Source organism: Mustelus asterias, chromosome 7 (assembly GCF_964213995.1).
Source record: "Mustelus asterias chromosome 7, sMusAst1.hap1.1, whole genome shotgun sequence".
Taxonomy (NCBI): Eukaryota; Metazoa; Chordata; class Chondrichthyes; order Carcharhiniformes; family Triakidae; genus Mustelus; species Mustelus asterias.
The window spans coordinates 140,134,276-140,155,605 of NC_135807.1; the positions used below are offsets into that span (position 1 = coordinate 140,134,276).

At 42.5% G+C, this 21,330-nt stretch overlaps 1 protein-coding gene across 3 annotated transcripts in view; it reads right to left on the reverse strand.

Annotated features, from left to right (window-relative positions):
• Positions 1-21,330, reverse strand: part of bbs9 (Bardet-Biedl syndrome 9) — a 384,043-nt gene that overhangs the window by 107,929 nt on the left and 254,784 nt on the right. For all 3 annotated transcript variants that reach the window (XM_078217175.1, XM_078217174.1, XM_078217173.1), the window contains one exon: positions 185-292. In XM_078217175.1, the coding sequence (XP_078073301.1) occupies positions 185-292 (108 nt within the window). The remainder of the gene's footprint in view (positions 1-184; positions 293-21,330) is intronic.

The window sequence follows — 21,330 nt, forward strand, 5'->3', positions numbered from 1 at the left end:
CTGCCTGTCACTCACAGGAGAGACATGCGAGCCCAGAACTGCCCAGATCCCAGCTGAGGACAGTGGCATCTAGAATATGCTTCCTGATGGCAAATTTCCAGGAAAATTTGAAATAATGGAAAAAACCCAAGGACAGGATCATTATTAAAATGCACTGCTAGAGTATTTTGCAAGCAGTACTTACCAGGGTCTTTTTGTTTCTGCATTACGTATGTGCGGTTAGGGGACATTCTGGCTGCTGCAGGGTCCGCCATTCTCTCTTCTAGGTCTGACTCTGGAATAGTTTGACAGCCTGAAAATAAAAACCATAGTTACTGAAACTCTGTGGAAATCTCATTTCCTAAATGACAGTGTGATGAAGCTTAGCCCATGTGATGGAGAGGGAACAATAGCAGTACAGGTGGACCTGTAGCAGCAAGACCATCACCAGGACGGACTCCCATTCTAAATCAAACTGCTATAAATAATGCCTTTACTTTTTGCTAGCTGCTATTTTTATTATCAGTGAAAGATAGAGTGTAATGACACTGCTAAGACAATAATTGCAGGATATACTGAGAATAAATGGGAAAGTAATTTAGCAGCTAATATCAGTTAACAACAACAATTGACATTTATATTGTTATTAATTTAATTTAGAAGTGTTCAGAGGGGCAATTTTTTCACACAGAGGGTGGTGAGTGTCTGGAACAAGCTGCCAGAGGTAGTAGTAGAGACGGGTACAATTTTGTCTTTTAAAAAGCATTTAGATAGTTACATGGGTACGATGGGTATAGAGGGATATGGGCCAAATGCGGGCAATTGGGATGAGCTTAGGGGTTTAAAAAAAATGGGCGGCATGGACAAGTTGGGCCGAAGGGCCTGTTTCCATGCTGTAAACCTCTATGCCTTATGACTCTATAATGAAACGTCCTAAGGTGCTTCAGAAAAACAAAATAAAAAACAAAGTCTGACACAAGCCACGCAAGATACTAGGCCCACAACAAATACAGTGGCACAGTGGTTAGCACTGTTGCCTCACAGCGCCAGGGACCCGGGTTCAATTCCGACCTCAGGTCACTGTCTGTGTGGAGTTTGCACGTTCTCCCCGTGTCTGCGTGGATTTCCTCCGGGTGCCCCTGTTTCCTCCCACAGTCTGAAAGACGTGCTGGTTAAGTGCATTGGCCATGCTAAATGCTCCCTCAGTATACTCGAACAGGCGCCTGACAAGGGGATTTTCACAGTAACTTCATTGCAGTATTAATGTAAGCGTACTTGTGACTAAAAAATAAACTTGAAAAAGACTTGGTCAAAGAGGCAAATGTTAAGGAGAAAAGAGAGCTGGAGAGGTTTCAGGAGGGTATCCCAGAGCTTAGGGCTTAAGCAACTGAATCGATTATAACAGGGAATGCACAAGAGGCCAGAATTCAAGAACTGCAGAAATCTCAAAGGGATAGGAAGATGTAAGGCCACAGAGGGATTTAAAAACAAGGATGAGACTTTTAAAATTACGACATTGCTAACCAGGAGCCTATATAGACTCTGCCAAGTGGGCAGAGGACTGATGGGGGAACAAGACTTGGTGCCAGTTATAACAGAGGCAAAGTAAAAGCAAATTACTGCGGATGCTGGAATCTGAAACCAAAAGAGAAAATGTTGGAAAATCTCAGCAGGTCTGGCAGCATCTGTAAGGAGAGAAAAGAGCTGAGGTTTCGAGTCCAGATGAACCTTTTGTCAAAACTGAGCAAAGCTTTGACAAGGGGTCAGCTGGACTCAAAACATCAGCTCTTTTCTCTCCTTATAGAACATTGGCAGCTGAGCTTTGGATGACTTCAAGTTTACCGAGTATTATGTGGAGGAGCAGCCAGGAGTGTGTTGAAATCGCCCGTTCTGCAGGTAACAAAGATGTGAGTGAAGGTTTCGGCATCAGATCAGCTGAGACAGAGCATAGTCGAGCAATGTTATCAAGGTGGAAACAGGCTGTCTTCATGACAACACTAATGAGGTCAGAAGCACATCACCTGATCAAATGTGATACTATTTTCCTCAATATTAACATGGCTGATGTTGGGTAGGAAAAGTGGCATTGAAACTGCCGACAACAATGGCAGCTTTCCCCGCCATATGGTGCGGAACTTTGAAAACATAACTTGAAGTCACAGGTCCCAAAACCCATCAGTGGCAGGGTGGCCTCTGATTCATCTGTCCCGCCATCAATACAGACACTTGATGATGCAGAACGCCATTTCTAAAGGTCACTTCAGTGCACAAGTAACCTAATCCACCCAGGTGCCCCTCATGGCACTACCCAGGCAACAAGCGGACAGTATCCAGGCATGTGCCAGGGTAGGAACATAGGAACAGGAGTAGGTCATTCAGTCCATCGAGCCTGTTCTGCCATTTAATGTGATCATGGCTAATCTGTGGTCTAACTCCATAAACCTGACTTCGGCTCACATCTCTGTAAATGCCAAGAGGGTGCCAAGGGATATCCAGACAGCGCCTGGACATGACCCTCCCCTCCTGAGAACTGCACTCATCCGAGCACCCCTGGGAGATCTGCTCACTAGGTGCATGCCTTCAGAAACCAGTTGTGCTTCAAACCGTTCTGCTATCGCAGTGCCATTGATGGGTTTGGCACAGACAAATTAATTAAAATGTTTCGAAAATCAAGTGTGTTTGTGTCTGAATTTCCAATACGCAGGTCCTGGCAGGTGAAAGTACAACATTGTGCACCTACCCTCCAATGCAAAACTTTACGACTCTGCAACCAAGTAGAAGGAACGCAGCTGAGAGCAAAGGCTGAACCTGAAACTTTCCTCATCTTTCCAGGTTGTATAGGGACATGAACCTGCTGATACAAGTGGTTCTCTCCATTCTTTCTCCCCCTCCTCCCCCACAGGGAGACAGTGGGTCTGCCCAGTGGATCTCATCATTCCCCCTCGGGGAGACAATGGATCTCCTAATTCCCATCCCAGGGAGTCAGCAGGTCTCCCCATTCTGTCCCAAGGAAGCCAGTGGGTCCTTTCCCCGGGGAGCCAGTGGGTCCATCTATTCCCACCCCCAAGAATGCAGCGAGTTTCTCCATTCTTTCCTCCAGGGAGACAGTGGGTCTCCCCATTCTTCCCCCTAATGAGACAGCTTGTCTTCTACACCATACCCCAGCTTCTACTCCAGCATTCCAACTGCAGTGCAGCATCTGAAAATTATATCTCAATTCCTGTCATTAAATCCTGCTAAGCTTTAACCGCAAAATTCCACAGGTCATCATCAAATTATTGGGCTGCAGGGACAGCAAATATAAAAACCATCCTGTTTTGAAATTGTAATTGCAAAGAAAGTTAGGTCTAAAAAATTGCTGTTAATCATAAATGATGACAAACAGAATAACATAATTGAGACTCTTTACTGTAGCAACCGGTTGATTTGACTTATGACCAGAGATCTATGTTTATCAGTTTTTGACATATTTATAGCCCTCCAAGTTTGAGTGACGAGACAGGAGCAAAATTTCCCAATCTGATTTGAATACATTTTTAGATTATAACTACACGGCAGAAAAAGTCATCAGTCACAGCAAAGGCCAGCTTTCCCTTTTTGTCACACCAGCAATTCATCTGAACATTCAACTTTACACCAGGTCAAAACAAAATGCAAGGAACACAAGCAAAGTTGAGAATAGTGAGAAGCGGATATCCTGCATGAGTATCTGTCTCTGTTTTCTGTAATCCTACTGATGAGGATAATGCCCGACTGAGAAGGTGGCATGGGGAAGCCACGTTTCCCACCCTGGCTGGTCCCACCAATTTCAGACAGGTGATAGCAGCAGCTGTTCTGACTTCACCCAGGCTATTCTGAGCTCCATCCAAGAATTTGACACAAATATTTTGCCCTCAGTGCCTGCTGGAGCAGATCACTGCCCCCCCATTTTCCCCTTTTAGACTCTACTCTCGGCGATGAAGAAGTTAATTTACTGGACAGTAATTTGGGGTGGCTTGGAGGTCTCCTGATTGTATCTTGTCCTAGGAGAGGAGAAGCAAAGACCACAGCACAGGTCAGTGGAGCCGAGTGCAGTCATAAAACTACAGTACTTCAAACCAATAAATAATTTTATGCAAAAACCAGAACCAGTTTAAATCTTGGGTTTCTAAGATATTTAAAATGCAGTACATAGACTGAAACAGCTTCAATCTGTAGTCTAACTCGTCTCATTAGCCACGGGGTTGCACACACGCAGCAGCTAACATTACGGGGTTTGACTGATACCAGGATTCTTTCTTCTTGCCATTTTGTCCATGCCACTTTTTCATTAAAATTCACAGCAAAAAGAATTGGCCTTCACGATAATTATCACATAAAATTTCCTGAACTCAGTTTGCTGTTTAAAATGGTGTTCCCTGGTCCCTCCATGGTGACGCTATAGTGAAGGAAGTTTATATAGTTAAGATATAGTTATAGTTAAGATAGTTAACTATAGTTAAGATAGTTAAGAAAGTGACGCTATAGTGAAGGAAGTCCCACCAACTCCTATTCTTTCTCAGAAGACTAAGGAAATTTGGCACATCCGCTACAACTCTCACCAACATTTACAGATGCACTATATCACAGCTCGGTATGGCTCCTGCTCTGTCCAAGACCTCAATAAACTACAAAGGGTCATGAATGGTAATACTCAAACCAGCCTCCCATCCATTGACTGTGTACCCTTCCCACTGCCTCAGAAAAGCAGCCAGCGTAATTAAGGACCCCACACACCCTCGGACATTCTCTCTTCCACTTTCTTCCATTGGGAAAAAGATACAAAAGTCTGAGGTCATGTACCAACCAACTCAAGAACAGTTTCTTCCCTGCTGCCGTCAGACTTTTGAATGGACCTACCTCGCATTAAGTTGATCTTTCTCCACACTCTAGCTATGACTGTAACACTACATTCTGCACTCTCTCCTTTCCTTCTCTATGTACGGTATGCTTTGTCTGTATAGCGCGCAAGAAACAATACTTTTCAGTGTATACCAATACATGTGACAATAATAAATCAAATCAAACCAAACCAATCAGACCCATTACTTAAAATACATTTTGGTAACAACTTAACTTATAAGTAACTAAAATTTTTGAATGTACTTGATAGCTATTTACCAAGAAAAATGTATTCCATAAATTCAAAGCTGTTATTTCTTATGCATTCCGTCTCTTGTTGATATGTAATAACCCAAACTGATACACTGTGTAGAAAGCCACTTCAATTCACAGGACAGTCCAAATATACTCAGACTCTTCAACCATGAAAAGAGAGCACAGTGGCAGAGCAGTACATGGATATAACCAGGTATGAAATGTTACAGAAAGGTTAAAGCCAATTCAGCATCACATAAAATAGGTATGGAATGGATCTGTTCCTGAACAAGTAATCCAAGGAATCTGCCAATTTAACTGAGTCTGGCTATGGAGTTGATGATGCTGTTGTGGCATTGAATCCAAGTTTAATTAACAGGTACATGAAGAAGAGGGGAAAGCTAAGGGGCGTGTTGGAGATGAAACCATTCGGAAGGAACTACCTGCATTTCTATAGGTAGGAATGGAAATGTGATTGGGCTATGTTTGGGAGAGCGGAGAGTAAAATGGTGGAGGAGGATAAAGTGGGTAACTGTGCTGAAGGCCAAGGAGATTGAGGAAGACAAGGAGGGGTGGTGTGCCAGGGTCACAAAACAGATACAGTCGATGATTTTGACTACGTGTGTCAAGGCTGTGGATGAGGCAGAAACCAGGAGTAGAGATTCCTACTCTGCACTGATATCAGGAGCAGTAAGAACTTTAAGTGTGAGCAGCAGGCACAGAGTTGCAAGTAGGTACAACCAGCTTCATTTGACACTTCTCATCACTAATTGTGGAATTTCGAAGATTTGGAAATTAAACTGTTGGAATGATGACGATATGTTTAGTTTAATTTTTAAAATGGCACTGAGATAGCACTGGACATTGGGATCTAGCTACAAGATAAAAAGTCGGTTGGTTAAAACCGACATGTGTAGAAATTTCTTCTCGCAGAGGGTGGTGAATCTCTGGAATTCTCTGCCCCAAAGGGTAGTGGAGGCTGGATTATTAGAAGTATTTAAAGTGGAGGTGGATAAATATTTGAAAGATCGAGGAATAGAGGATTATGGGGAAAAGGAGATATACAGAAAAAGAGTTGAGTCTGGCATAGATTGGCCATGATCGACTTGAATGGTGGGATAGGCTCGAAGAGCCTGGTGGCCCACTGCTTCTTCTATTTCTTGTGTTCTTGTGTGAGATTCACACTTGTTTGCAATAGGCTCCAAAAAAACCAATAGATGCAGTAAATGAGGTAATGGCCTAGTGGTATTATCACCAGACTATTAATCCAGAAACTCAGCTAATGTTCTGGGGACTCGGGTTCGAATCTCACCACGGTAGATGGTGAAATTTAAATTCAATAAAAATCCGGAATTAAAAGTCTAATGATGACCATGAAACCATTGTCGATTGTCGGAAAAACCCATCTGGTTCACTAATGTCCTTTAGGGAAGGAAATCTGCCTTCCTTCTTTTCCTGGTCTGGTCTACATGTGACTCCAGACCCACAGCAACGTGGCTGATTCTCAACTGCCCTCTCCAAGGGCAACCAGGGATGGGTAATAAATGCTGGCCAGCCAGCGACACCCATGTCCCACAGATGAATTTAAAAGAGGTATCGAAATAACCCACAGAAAATAAATCTCCTGCTTTCACACCTTCTTTAGCAATGTCTAAATCACGGCTGCTTCGAATTGCATTTGCTTACTGCAATAGACAGGAATATATCTGCAGTTTAGGTGTAACAAGCCCACATCCCACTGCACTCTCAATCTCATCACCAGTTTTTACAGGCAATCGACCTTTGTTCAGTTAAAAGCAAATTACTGCAGATGCTGGAATCTGAAACCAAAAGAGAAGATGCTGGAAAATCTCAGCAGGTCTGGCAGCATCTGTAAGGAGAGAAAAGAGCTGACGTTTCAAGTCCAGCTGTCAAGTCATCTGGACTTGAAACGCCAGATCTTTGTTCAGAGTTCTTTGTTTTGAGCTATAAGGTTTCTCAGGTCAAGTTTAGTTTTTCTTTGTTGAGGTTTGCAGGATTGAGGTCAGGACGGAGCTCAAACACAGGGTAGCATATTGGGGCATAACAGCTGTACTTTTTCTTTGCTAAGTGTTTTAAAAAGATAATCATTTTAGTAATAACTAAAATGGGAGAAGTGAAAAGTAGATTTTTTTTTAAAATCACAAAAACTGAAAATCAGCCAGAGTAGAAAATGCCAATAATTCACAGCTGGCCTATCAGGGTCTGAAAGGATCACATTTCGAGTGGAATCCAGAACAGAATCCAAAACAGGAAGTGCGGGTAGATCTGTGCATGTGGTGATTCTTTTTTTTTGTTTTTATTCCAATTCAATCAAATCAAGTCCAATTCAGAGTCTCAACAAGTTGAGACATTCCCGATCCAAGCCGACAAGACAGGGCTCTCACCTCCTGTCTTGGGCTTGATCCACACGATCCAAGCCGATCGGAGCAGGCAATTGCTCCCCCTCCAAGGCTCGATCTCATCCGCATCCCAGCCAAAAGGCCGAGATGCCGCTTTTGAAAATTGCTTCAAATGAAGCTAAAATGCAACCTAATGACTTCAACCAAGCACAACATGTCGACACCACACTTGATCTTTGCCAAAAGGCTGAGAAGCGATTCTTAAACTGGCTACAGAATTAATTTTCATATTTCTGAGGTTAAAGGTCACACAAATGGCAAAAACCGATTCCCACCTGACTCCGGTCGCTCTGAAGTACAGTTTGTGTAGACCACCAGGAAAGGGACAGTGCCTAGAAAGTCTTTATGCTGAAAAAATACACACCCTCCCCCCTCAGACTGGAATACAGCCAGATCAAGCAGCTTTTCCAGATGTTAGCTAATAAACAGTGTGGAAGAAGAGACAGCCTGTCCATTACCTTTTGGCAAGCACGGTATTCATGCGTGCCTGTGCAATGTGACCTATACAATTCCTGTGCTGTTGAATCAGAGCTGTGCAACACTCTACAGAGTTTATCAATCGTGGTAAATCAGTTCAAAAGAAGCTGAACTTCAGTTAGCAGATTTGGATGGAAATAAAAATTAATAGCCAAAAATTAAGGAAAATATATAAATATTTTTCCTGAATGAAATGAAGGAAATTAGACTTTGCCATGTTTATTTTTCTTCTCTTTGCCTTTCTGAGATGTACTTAGCTTTGAATCAAATGAACTTTTGAGTGACATGTGCAGGAACTAAAAGGGGATAAAATACACAGCACTGCATTAAGTGCTGGCAGATTAATTTTCCAATTTTATTATAGGGTTTAAAGACTTGCACTAGATAAACATTAAGAATAATAAAAATATAAGAACAAAGAAATGCAAAGCAAAATACTTACATGAATAAAACGTATTAATTTAATCTATCTAGAATTGTTATTCCCTTTTCTTGCTGTCAAATAGCTGACCTGATTATGCTTGGATTTTGATTGGGGATAAGTATTAAACACCCTTTACCTTCCACATGTTAATTCTATATAGTTGCAAATAGAAGGCAGGAACTCTGGTGGTGAGTAACAGTGTTACACTGTACATATTAAAAACAAAACTCAGTGGAGAAAGAGTGGCACAGGATTGTACTTGACAGCAGCAGTGATTACCAGACTGTAATTTCAGTGACTCCCAGACTACATTATAAAATCAATTTATAACTGCAGTCTGAACAATGTACTGTAATGAGGCTTGTGTGTAGAAATCATTATGTGGAGATGCCGGCGTTGGACTGGGGTAAGCACAGTAAGAAGTCTCACAACACCAGGTTAAAGTCCAACAGGTTTATTTGGTAGCAAATACCATAAGCTTTCGGAGCGCTGCTCCTTTGTCAGATGGAGTGGATATCTGTTCTCAAACAGTGCACAGAGACACAGAAATCAAGTTACAGAATACTAATTAGAATGCAAATCTCTACAGCCAGCCAGGTCTTAAAGGTACAGATAATGTGGGTGGAGGGAACATTAAACACAGGTTAAAGAGATGTGTATTGTCTCTAGACAGAACAGCTCGTGAAATTCTGCAAGATCAGGGGGAAAGCTGTGGGGGTTACTGATAATGTGACATAAATCCAACATCCCGGTTTAGGCCGTCCTCATGTGTGCGGAACTTGGCTATCAGTTTCTGCTCAGCGACTCTGCGCTGTCGTGTGTCGTGAAGGCCGCCTTGGAGAACGCTTACCTGAAGATCCAAGGCTGAATGCCCGTGACTGCTGAAGTGCTCCCCCACAGGAAGAGAACAGTCTTGCCTGGTGATTGTCGAGCGGTGTTCATTCATCCGTTGTCGTAGACGACCTCCAAGGCAGCCTTCACGACACACGACAATACACATCTCTTTAACCTGTGTTTAATGTTCATTGCTCCGAAAGCTTATGGTATTTGCTACCAAATAAACCTGTTGGACTTTAACCTGGTGTTGTGAGACTTCTTACTTTAATGTTCCCTCCTCCCACATTGTCTGTACCTTTAAGACCTGGCTGGCTGTAGAGATTTGCATTCTAATTAGTATTCTGTAACTTGATTTCTGTGTCTCTGTGCACTGTTTGAGAGCAGATTTCCACTCCATCTGACGAAGGGGCAGTGCTCCGAAAGCTTATGGTATTTGCTACCAAATAAACCTGTTGGACTTTAACCTGGTGTTGTGAGACTTCTTACTGTAGAAATCATTGCCATGTATGAACTATTTTTCACCATTCCTGGTGTCTATTGTTCAATTCAGGTTTTGGAGAATTGGCTATCTATAGATCCAGCCCTCAGCTGTCTCTCCTGTATCTCAGCTTTAATGTGGGTCAACCATTGTGTTGCCATGTCAAATTTTTGTGGCCGAGAGCCAGCTGAAAGATTTTGAATAGAAGCAGCCACTGCAGAGTGGGAAAGCTTTTGTCTGTGGGTAGACAGTGTCACAGGCTGCATGCCCTATCTGGCTGAGGTGTGAGGAAAGCTCACAGGAGGATTACCAACCCTGTGACGCAATCACTGCAGGAGTGAGTGATAATTACCAGAAAATAACTAGTACAAGGCAACGACACACACTTGTGGTTAAGATGACTGTGCTTCATATTCACTCGTGTGGTTTATCACAACCCCTGGAATGGCCCACCATTATAACACATTCTGCCAACACTTGCTATCTATGTTGAAAGGTTGTACTGTAGCCAAAACCCCAGAGTTAAATAAACAATTTCAGTGGAAACAGATGTGCCCTTGGTAGTGGGCCACTCTCCTATCTATACTACACCTAAAACGTGTAAAACCTTTCCTCAGAACCTCCTATTCGAGACATGAATCTGCCCGTCTTCTCAGGCGCTGATAGTTCTGTTGTATTTCCATTCTATTGTTGTATTATTTTAGATTTCCAGCACTTCTCCTTGCAGAAGCTGAATTGTGTTCTTAATCCCTCCTGAGGGTAGCTCTTTTTTTTAATGTTTGCTGCATTTAGATTTATTGCAGTAGTGAATCAGTCTCTCAGTGCTGTTGGTGGCTCCCATCCCATTGGTTTAAACTGAGCAACAGCACTTCATCAGCAATACAAACACAAACACACGGGTCACATAACGAGGCCAACATTAAATGCAACTGGCAGCCCAACACTGAAAGTAAATGTACAAACATGCTCTGGAGAGCAAGCTAGCAATATAGCATTTCAATGAAACTTGCTCCCATTATCCCAAATACTACTTGATGAAGTAGCAGTGCTCCGAAAGCTCGTGCTTCTGAATAAACCTGGTGGACTTTAACCTGGTGTTGTGAGATTGCTTATTGTGCCCATCCCAGTCCAACGCCGGCATCTCCACCTCATGCCCAAATACTAGAGTTTCTGATGTGGGTGCACCTTATACCCAAATGAAATGGTGGGAGACTGATCTTATACCAACCCAAAGTACTAACATTTCAGATTGATGATCTCTGATCTCTTTCTGCACTGGTGCTGCCTTAGCATCTTCTGTTTTTATCTCAGATGGAGCTTTGTTTCAAAGACTAGCTGCCCACCTCTGGAGTGTCCCAAGAGGGAGGGCCCCCTGTGCCCAGCTGGTGCTCATCCTTCTTGTGGGAGCCTGAGGGCCCCAGCCTGACGTGTCCAGGAGATGGTGCACGTGGAGGGAAGTTAAGGTGCTTTGTTCCCATGCCACCTACATCTTGATGGTGCCCACCAGAGTGTGGGCCATGGAGTGCAGGGCCCAGCACATTTCCTGCAAGACCTTCTGGATAATGGTTTGATTTGATTTATTATTGTCACATGTATTAACATACAGTGAAAAGTATTGTTTCTTGCACGTTATACAGACAAAACATACCGTTCATAGAGAAGGAAAGGAGAGAGTTCAGAATGTAGTGTTACAGTCATAGCTAGGGTGTAGAGAAAGAACAACCTAATGCAAGGTAAGTCCATTCAAAAGTCTGACAGCAGCAGGGAAGAAGCTGTTCTTGAGTCGGTTGGTACGTGACATCAGACTTTTGTATCTTTTTCCCGAAGGAAGAAGGTGAAAGAGAGAATGTCTGGGGTGCGTGGGGTTCTTAATTATGCTGGCTGCTTTGCTGAGGCAGCGGGAAGTGTAGACAGAGTCAATGGATCGGAGGCTGGTTTGTGCGATAGACTGGACTACATTCACGACCTTTTGTAATTCCTTGCGGTCTTGGGCAGCGCAGGGGCCATACCAAGCTGTGATACAACCAGAAAGAATGCTTTCTATGGTGCATCTGTAAAAGTTGGTGAGAGCCGTAGCTGACATGCCAAATTTCCTTAGTCTTCTGAGAAAGTAGAGGCGTTGGTGGAGCTTTCTTAACTATAGTGTCGGCATGGGGGGACCAGGACAGGTTGTTGGTGATCTGGACACCTAAAAACTTGAAGCTCTCGATCCTTTCTACTTCATCCCCATTGATGTAGACAGGGGCATGTTCTCCTTTACGCTTCCTGAAGTTGATGACAATCTCCTTCGTTTTGTTGACATTGAGGGAGAGATTATTGTTGCCGCACCAGTTCACCAGATTCTCTATCTCATTCCTGTACTCTGTCTCGTCATTGTTTGAGATCCGACCCAATGCAGTGGTGTCGTCAGTAAACTTGAAAATCAAACTGGAGGGGAATTTGGCTGCACAGTAATAGGTGTATAAGGAGTATAGTAGGGGGCTGAGAACACCGGTATTGAGGATGATCGTGGAGGTGGTGTTGTTGCCTATCCTTACTGATTGTGGTCTGTGAGTTAGGAAGTTCAGGATCCAGAGGGAGGAGCCGAGGCCCAGGCCACAGAGTTTGGAGATGAGTTTGGAGATGGTGGTCGCCAATCTTCACACGATGAACTTGAGGCACTTGCATGCTGGAGCCACAACGTCAAACAGGACACGAACGGACTCCTCCATCCTTCACTCTAGTCTGCTAAGTGACGATCAAATCTCTGCCTGATGTTCCATTGCCTGGCATTGCATCTCCAACATCGAGTTGGCAGCCACTTCTGAGTCTCATCATCCAACTCAGACTGAAAGGGTGGCTGGTCTCCAGTAGCCCACAGAGTGCCTGAGACCTGGGATATCCCTGCCTCTGACTGCTATGGGGACGTGTCAGTGAGGCACTCTCCAGAAAGTAAGGCCAAGTGTAACCTTGAACTGTACCCCTGTGCTGGTGGAGGGTGTGGGTGAACACTGTGATGGTTATTCTAGAGCTTCCTCTTCAGTCATGATCTGGGTGCTCAGACTGGTGATCAGTGTGCAGGCAAGAGAAGGTGTAGCCACTTCCATCTCTCCACTGCATCACACCATGGAAAGCATTTGAGAAGCAGGTAGAGGAAACGAGTGGCGATCAAGATTCAATTGAGTGGTACAGTCACTGGCTGTGACTGCCGTTCCTGTATGCTCACTGTGCCCAGCCCAGCAACAGGCTGCATAGCTTCCATCTCCAATGACCCACCACTTTAGAAAGCATTTCCCCACCAATATTGATGGATAGGTATGGAAGAACTGCACATATGTTGGTAATATTTCCACAGGTAGGGTCAATCAGGCTATCCTGACTGCTGATCACTCTGGTCCATCTTTCTTCCACGCAACACAACTGTCAGATGATAATTGGGACCATTATATCAGGCATTCACTCATGGTGCTGCTGACAGCTAGGGGCAACCCATCTGACCTGATATACAAGCATTTTTGTTATTCATTCATGGGACATAGGCATCGCTGGCAGGCCAGCATTTAGTTGCCCTTGGAGGGCAGTTGAGAGTCAACCACATTGCTGTAGCTCTGGAGTCACATGTAGGCCAGACCAGGTGAGGACAGCAGATTTCCTTCCCTAAAGGGATATTAGTGAACCAGATGGGTTTTTCCGACAATCAACATGGTTGCATGGTCATCAGCAGATTCTTAATTCCAGATATTTTTTATTGAATTCAAATTCCAGCAGCTGCTGTGGTGGGATTCGAACCCAGGTCCCCAGAACAGTAGCTGAGTTTCTGGATTAATAGTCTAGCGATAATACCACTAGGCCATCACCTCCCTTGAGTCCAGTCTGAATTTTAATTGACTTCATTATAGTCTAACTGCTTGAACCTAAGGCAAACCTGATTTGTCCCCATTTTGTGTCATGTCTTGCTCCTCAACCTAAAATATTTTTTTAGTTAGTGAGAAATTGTTCAATAACTGTTTTATATGTACCAAAAATAAAATATATTGGAACAGACTTGTAGCAGTATACGATTGTCACATTGAAGATTCTTCTGACCAATTTTGAGAAGAATTGAAAACTAAGTTTCTTTTAATGCAAATCATAAATTAAACGCCCACTCAAGTTCTTCTTTAAAAAATCTAGATTAATATGGTTAATATGCTAATCATTGATCTGCCAACCCTTGCCCACCCCTCCCCCCCCCCACTTGAAAATAAACACTAAACACTTATTAAGTTTGTCTGAGCAATCAAAACATGTTTTGCACCCATTGTGTTGGAAGTTCATTGATCCCTATCTGTCTGTGAAGAGGGAGATAAAGAGAGAAAGAGACAGAGGGAGAGATAAAGACTCTTTAAAGCAGGGTGGCTTTGAGGGCAGACAGATTTGTTCAAGGGAAAGCAATGAGAGCTTTCTTTGATTGAAGTGGTGTAGGATACGTGGAAACTATTTTACCTAAGTAAACAAAGGCCATTTACTGATTGTGGGCTTGTGAAGTGTGTTATTTTGTATTGTATGCGAAGTTGTACGATTTCAGTTTAGTGAGTCTTAAGAAGCAGGTATTCTGTATCTTCACCTTTTAATGAAATAAAGCAGCTGGCCTCATCATACCAAGTATTTCTCAATCAGTTTTCGGAGCAATTGGAACTCTTACAAATGGCACAAGTACCCAGATCAGGTCACAAGGGGATGCTATCTTTAGGTCTTGGATTCCACCATTGTACAAGTGAATATCAGGCAATGTGTCAACTCCCATAAAAATAAAGATGCTCTCGTTGCTTCTGGGAATCAGAAAGGGAATCTAAAACAGAACTGAATTTGTTATGCCATTATTAAATGCTTAAATTAGAAAACTAAATGTCTGTGACTTTCCAAGAAACAATATTTATTCCACTAATTACCAGCAAACACATGTAATTCCAGAACTGATATTTCCACATGGTGGTATCACAACACACAATGTACAGGTTGTGCAAACTACACCAGGAGACCCATAAAATAACCATTGATTATGCTGGCAGCACTCCTTTGGCTATGATCTATGTGGATTTAGGGATTATAAATGCATTCATGCTATTTGTAACCTTTCATTTTCCAACAGGTGGACCCAGAAAACACAAATGTTTTCGTTGCAGGGAGAAAATACTGATACTTTTTAACTTGAATTTAGTAGTTGCATTGCAACTGTTAAATACAGTTTTAATTTATCAAAAAATTGCAAGACTGCACTTGATAGCCTAAATTCCTTCAATCAGACAAACAGCAAGGAGAGAATTTGGCGTAGTAGCCACAGTATAAACTATGTGTTACTTCCACTAATGTTCTATCGAGATTCAGGCAATTAATAATATTGGATCGCATTTCCCAGCATAAATAAATAACACTGAATCAGATCGATTTGATGGGAATCCGAGTTTGAACAGATATGAGCCATCCACTAAACAACAACAGGAGACGCTGCATCGAAGGTTACATCATAGAATTACTGAACTAGGTAACAGCTAGAAAAACACTGTGCTCAGAATATTTCTGATAAATCTCAAAAGTGACAAAATATTGGAAAAAGCCATCTCAGAATTCACAGACTACACAGAACTGTTAGAGTGCAGAATCTGTTGTGCCTACACCAGCTCTCCAAATGAACATTTCACCGAGTGCCATTCTCCTGCCTTCACCCCATAACCCTCCAGATAGTTTCTTTCTTGCTTCAATTGAACATGCTTCCACCATACACTCAGACAGTGTAATCCAGACCTTAAGCACTCATTGTATAAAAGAGAGTTTTCTCATATTGCTTTGCTTCTTTTAACAATTATTTTCAATCTGTGCTCTCTTGTTCTCCCCACTTTCATGAGTGGGGACAGTTTCTCCCTATCTACTCTGTCCAGAGCCTTCATGATCTTGAATACCTCTATCAAATCTCTCAGCCTTCTTTTCTCAAGCAGAACAGTCCCAGCTTCTCCAATTTACCTTCATAACTGAAATTCCTCATTCCCGGAACCATTGTTGTGAATCTGTTCTGCACTCTCTCCGATGCCTTCACATCTTTCCCAAAGTGTGGTGCCCGAACTGGACACAACACCCCAGCTGAAGCTGAACTAATGTCTCATACAAGTTCAACATAATCTCCTTTCTATTGCAATCTATGGTCCTATTAATAAAGCTTAGGATGCTTTATTAACCAATCACTCAACCTGTCCTGCCACCTTCAATTATGCATGTATAACCAAGATCCCTCTGCTCCTGCACCCCCTTTAGAACAGTATCTTTTATTTTATTTCCTACCAAATAAATCACTTCACAATTCTTCGCATTGAACTTCATCTACCACTTGCCTGCCCATTCCACCAACTAGTCTAAATACTTTTGAAGTTCTACACTGTCCTCAGATTTGACAACGCTTCCAAATTTTGCATAATGCGCAAATGTTGAAATTGTGCCCCCTACACCAATGTCTTGCTCAGTAATCTATATCAGGAAGAGCAAGAGTCCCAACACGGACTCCTGGGGGACACCTCGACAAACCTTCCTCCAGCTCAAAAAATCTCTCTTTGCCATTACTTTGTTTCCTGTCACTCAACAATTTTGTATCCCTGTTTCTACTGTTCCTGTTCCAAATAAACCTGTTGGACTTTAACCTGGTGTTGTTAGACTCCTTACTGTTTCTACTGTTCCTCACATACAAAGATATTGATCACAGGCAGTAAAAAGAAACACAAATTCTCCCCTTAATAGTATCCCAGAAGTTAGTACTGAACCTATGCTTTTCCCTTCAGTACATACAGATGGTTTGGACTTGATACAAGGAACATAATCACAACATTTATTACTGATACAAGGTGGGACATTTGGGAAAATAAATGAGACCAATTATAAAAGCACTAGACACTTTGAATGAGTTTTTAACAAAATGCCATTGTGTGTGAATTCTACACAGAATAGTTTGTATCTCAGCATTTCTCAAGATTTTCTGAATTACTAACTCATATGATAACACAAATGATTTGAGTTATCCTTTGGCCTAACTGGTTTGGTCTCTGTTATCGCAGAGAAGCTTATTTTGATGACACCACCGCTCATTATTCACTTTCCCAGTAGCATACATGGGAAGAGATGGGTTTTAGTTTCTCTTTTGGGTACACAATATTGTCTCTCAGTGACACTTAAATCAGGAAGCCTATCCGCTCACTGGCCACAGTTCAGCTATTATTTCAACTTCCGGAGAAAAGAAATTGCAAACATTCTAATGAATAGCAGCTGATTTCATTCATCTTTTACGGGTTAGAAACACAATCTCAAGCTTCAGATGACTTTATAAACCGTTTATAGAATTTCTGAGGTCCAAACCCTTCAATTCTGTTATAGCCTGAGGCATCCCACAAATCAGCTGTTATCTACTTGTAATCCCTTCAACTGGTCACATAACAGAGATAATGCATTTCTGAAGCAGTAACACATACTCCTGCACAGATCCTCTCCTGCTGCATAGATCCAACAACATGTCCTGGTCCCCCCCATGCTGACATTATAGTTAAGAAAGCCCACCAACACCTCTACTTTCTCAGAAGATTAAGGAAATTTGGCATGTTCACTACGACTCTCACCAACCTTTACAGATGCACCATCGAAAGCATTCTTTCTGGTTGTATCACAGCTTGGAATGGTTCCTGCTCTGCCCAAGACCGCAAGAAACTACAAAGGGTCGAAAACGAAGCCCAATCCATCACTCAAACCAGCCTCCCATTCATTGACTCTATCTACACTTCCCACGGCCTCGGAAAAGCAGCCAGCATAATCAAGGACCCCACGTACCCTGGACATACTCTCTTCCACCTTCTTCTGTCGGGAAAAAGATACAAAAGTCTGAGGTCATGTACCAACTGACTCAAGAACAGCTTCTTCCATGCTGCCATCAGACTTTTGAATGGACCTACCTCGCATTAAGTTGATCTTTCTCTACACCATAGCTATGACTGTAACACTACATTCTGTACTCTCTCCTTTCCTTCTCTATGAATGGTATGTTTTGTCTGTATGGCGCGCAAGAAACAATACTTCTCACTGTATGTTAATACATGTGACAATAATAAATCAAATCAAAGATCCCTTACTCCTGCCATAAAATCCTGTCCACCAGGGGTCCAATGTCAGGGTTCAGAGCACTGACTTCACCACAACTATAAAAATTGTTTGGAAAATTTATGGTGCTTCACTATGGAATTGTTATGCACTCCTGATAGGCGAGTTTCCAAGCAAGAACCATAGAGTGGTTACAGCACAGAAATAAGTCACCTGGCCTGTTATGTTCATGCTGGCTGCCTTTTTTATTTAACAATTGAAATAGGGGAGGAAATCTGTGATTAATTTAAATTGATCTTAAAGTATATCTGGTGCATGAGAATGCTTTCAATATTCATCTGGGGGATTTGCTTTGACAATTTTGAATACCAGGGTTTCAATTGCATGAGTCATGCATCACTTGGTATAGAGTGACTACTAAAAATGTAGATTAGAATTTAAATAAAAGCTCACTATTTGGGCAGTTCAATTGTACATTTGGGGGTTACCATAACTAAGTACATGCAAAGCTGTTCCATTTGTATTCACGGGCACGCTCTAATGGATTCCTGTTTTTTCAGTACCTGTAAGACTATCAGCTTTCTACTCAACCTGGTAATCCTTTGAGCTCGAAGCATCAGTTCTGGACTTTGATCTCAAGACAGTAAATTTGTGAGCTGATTAAATGCCTTTTGAATTACACAGTACAACACAGCTGCTTATTGTTAAAATGACAACAGTATGTCATTAAAATACAAATTCAATTAATACCCTAAAATTCTGCTGCTTAATAAAACTTGATGTTCTTTTGAAGTCACGGCAATTTTAGCCACCACAATATTTTGCAATAATGGTGACTTCTTTATCTGGAATAACAAATAACTATTAACCATCTGGACATTAACTATATTCAGCATCAATTCACAGAGGCAACGCATTCTTTTTTTACAACTACTTTGACATCAGAATAACTTTGACGGACAGTGATTACATATTTGAACTGAATGGATTGGATGTCAGTATAAATTTCAATGAGAGGATTCGTCGACATGCTTGCATATCCAGTTTGCGCAGTAGCTTTTGTGCTGGGGAACCAAGTCAGCAGGGATTACACCAGCACTGCCACAAATTCACTTTACCAGAAAGGTAACAAAGCTTTCATATCAACCACGCAAGGGTTTTGGTGAACCTCTGCAACAGGTCAGACCAAATTACAAAGGAGACTTCTGTGATTGTAAGGGCAGGTGAGGTGGCTGTCTCCAGCACTTCAGATCTGCCAATTACCAAATGTGCTAATTAGAGGCTGACGACATCAAGATGAGATCACCAGCTGGTTGAAGGGCATCAAAAGAGAGGGGGCTTGGAAGATCTCACGTCAGGTCAAATACATCAGGTGCTGCTGGCAAATGAATCAGAATTTGGGCCCATTGTCTTCACATGGGTAATTCTGCAGCTGGACAGAGCTTCTGTCTGAGGCAGGAGAGTGTCTGGATAAGCTAAAAGGTGGCAAGGCAGAGAAACGGCCATTTTCTGATCCTTGTACATGCTCCATGTCAACTGCTCAGCATGTCAGTGGAAAGCCCGTGGGAGAGAGCTCTCACACTGAAATGCAATCATTGTTGTAATGTGGCCAATTTGCACATATGGAACCAAAAGAGATGGGGGAGATTCTAAATGGTTTTTTTGCATCCGTATTTACTGAGGAAATGGGCATGGAGTCTACGGAAATAGGGCAAACAGGTAGGGAGGTCATGGAACCTTTACAGATTAAAGGGGAGGAGGTGCTTGCTGCCTTGAGGCAAATCAGAGTGGATAAATCCCCAGGACCAGACAGGGTATTCCCACGGACCTTGAGGGAAGCTAGTGTTGAACTTGCAGGGGCCCTGGCAGACATATTTAAAATGTCAGTATTCACGGGGGAAGTGCCTGATGATTGGAGGGTGGTTCATGTTGTTCCGTTGTTTAAAAAAGGTTCCAAAAGAAATCCGGGAAATTATAGGCCAGTAAGTTTGACGTCGGTGGTGGGCAAGTGATTGGAAAGTGTGATAAGGGATAGGATCTACAAATATTTGGATAGACAGGGACTTATTAGGGAGAGTCAACATGGCTTTGTGTGTGGTAGGTCATGCTTGACCAATCTATTAGAGTTTTTCGAGGAGGTTACCAAGAAAGTGGATGAGGGGAAGGCGGTGGATGTTGTCTACCTGGATTTCAGCAAGGCCGTTGACAAGGTCCCTCATGGGAGGTTACTTAGGAAGGTTCAGTCGCTGGGTATACATGGGGAGGTAGTAAATTGGATTAGACACTGGCTCAATGGAAGAAGCCAGAGAGTGGTTGTGGAGGATTGCTTCTCTGAGTGGAGGCCTGTGACTAGTGGTGTGCCGCAGGGATCGGTGTTGGGTCCATTGTTGTTTGTCATCAATATCAATGATCTGGATGATAATGTGGTAAATTGAATCAGCAAATATGCTGATGATACAAAGATTGGAGGTGTAGTGGACAGTGAGGAAGGTTTTCAAAGCTTGCAGAGGGATTTGGACCAACTAGAAAAATGGGCTAAAAAATGGCAAATGGAATTTAACGCAGACAAGTGTGAGATATTGCATTTTGGAAGGACAAACCAAAGTAGAACGTACAGAGTAAATGGTAGGACTCTGAAGAGTGCAGTTGAACAGAGGCGATCTGGGAATACAGGTACAGAATTCCCTAAAAGTGACGTCACAGGTGGATAGGGTCGTAAAGAGTGCCTTTGGTACATTGGCCTTCATAAATCTGAGTATTGAGTATAAAAGTTGGAATGTTATGGTAAGGTTATATAAGGCATTGGTGAGGCCAAATTTAGAGTATTGTGTACAGTTTTGGTCACCTAGTTACAGGAAGGATGTAAATAAGGTTGAAAGAGTGCCGAGAAGATTCACAAGGATGTTGCCAGGACTTGAGAAGCTGAGTTACAGAGAGAGATTGAATAGGTTGGGACTTTATTCCCTGGAGCGTAGAAGAATGAGGGGAGATTTGATAGAGGTGTATAAGATTTTGATGGGTATAGATAGAGTGAATGCAAGCAGGCTTTTTCCACTGAGGCGAGGGGAGAGAAAAACCAGAGAGCTTGGGTTAAGGGTGAAAGGAGAAAAGTTTAAAGGGAATATTAGGGGGGGCTTCTTCACGCAGAGAGTGGTGGGAGTGTGGAATGAGCTGCCGGATAAAGTGGTAAATGCTTTTAACATTTAAGAAAAACTTGGGTGGGTTCATGGATGAGAGGGGTGTGGAGGGATATGATCCAAGTGCAGGTCAATGGGACTAGGCAAAAAATGGTTCGGCACAGACAACAAGGGCCAAAAGGCCTGTTTCTGAGCTGTAATTTCCTATGGTTCTAAATAACCATAAACCGCAGTGTAAATGAGCAGATAATTGTTTCTGTGCTGTTAGGTGCTTGAAAAATAGTGACCGTGATGCTTCGAGAACTCGATTCTTCCTTGAAAATACCAGTGTAGTGCTTGAATAGTACTATTATGTTCCTCCAAAATCAACTCACA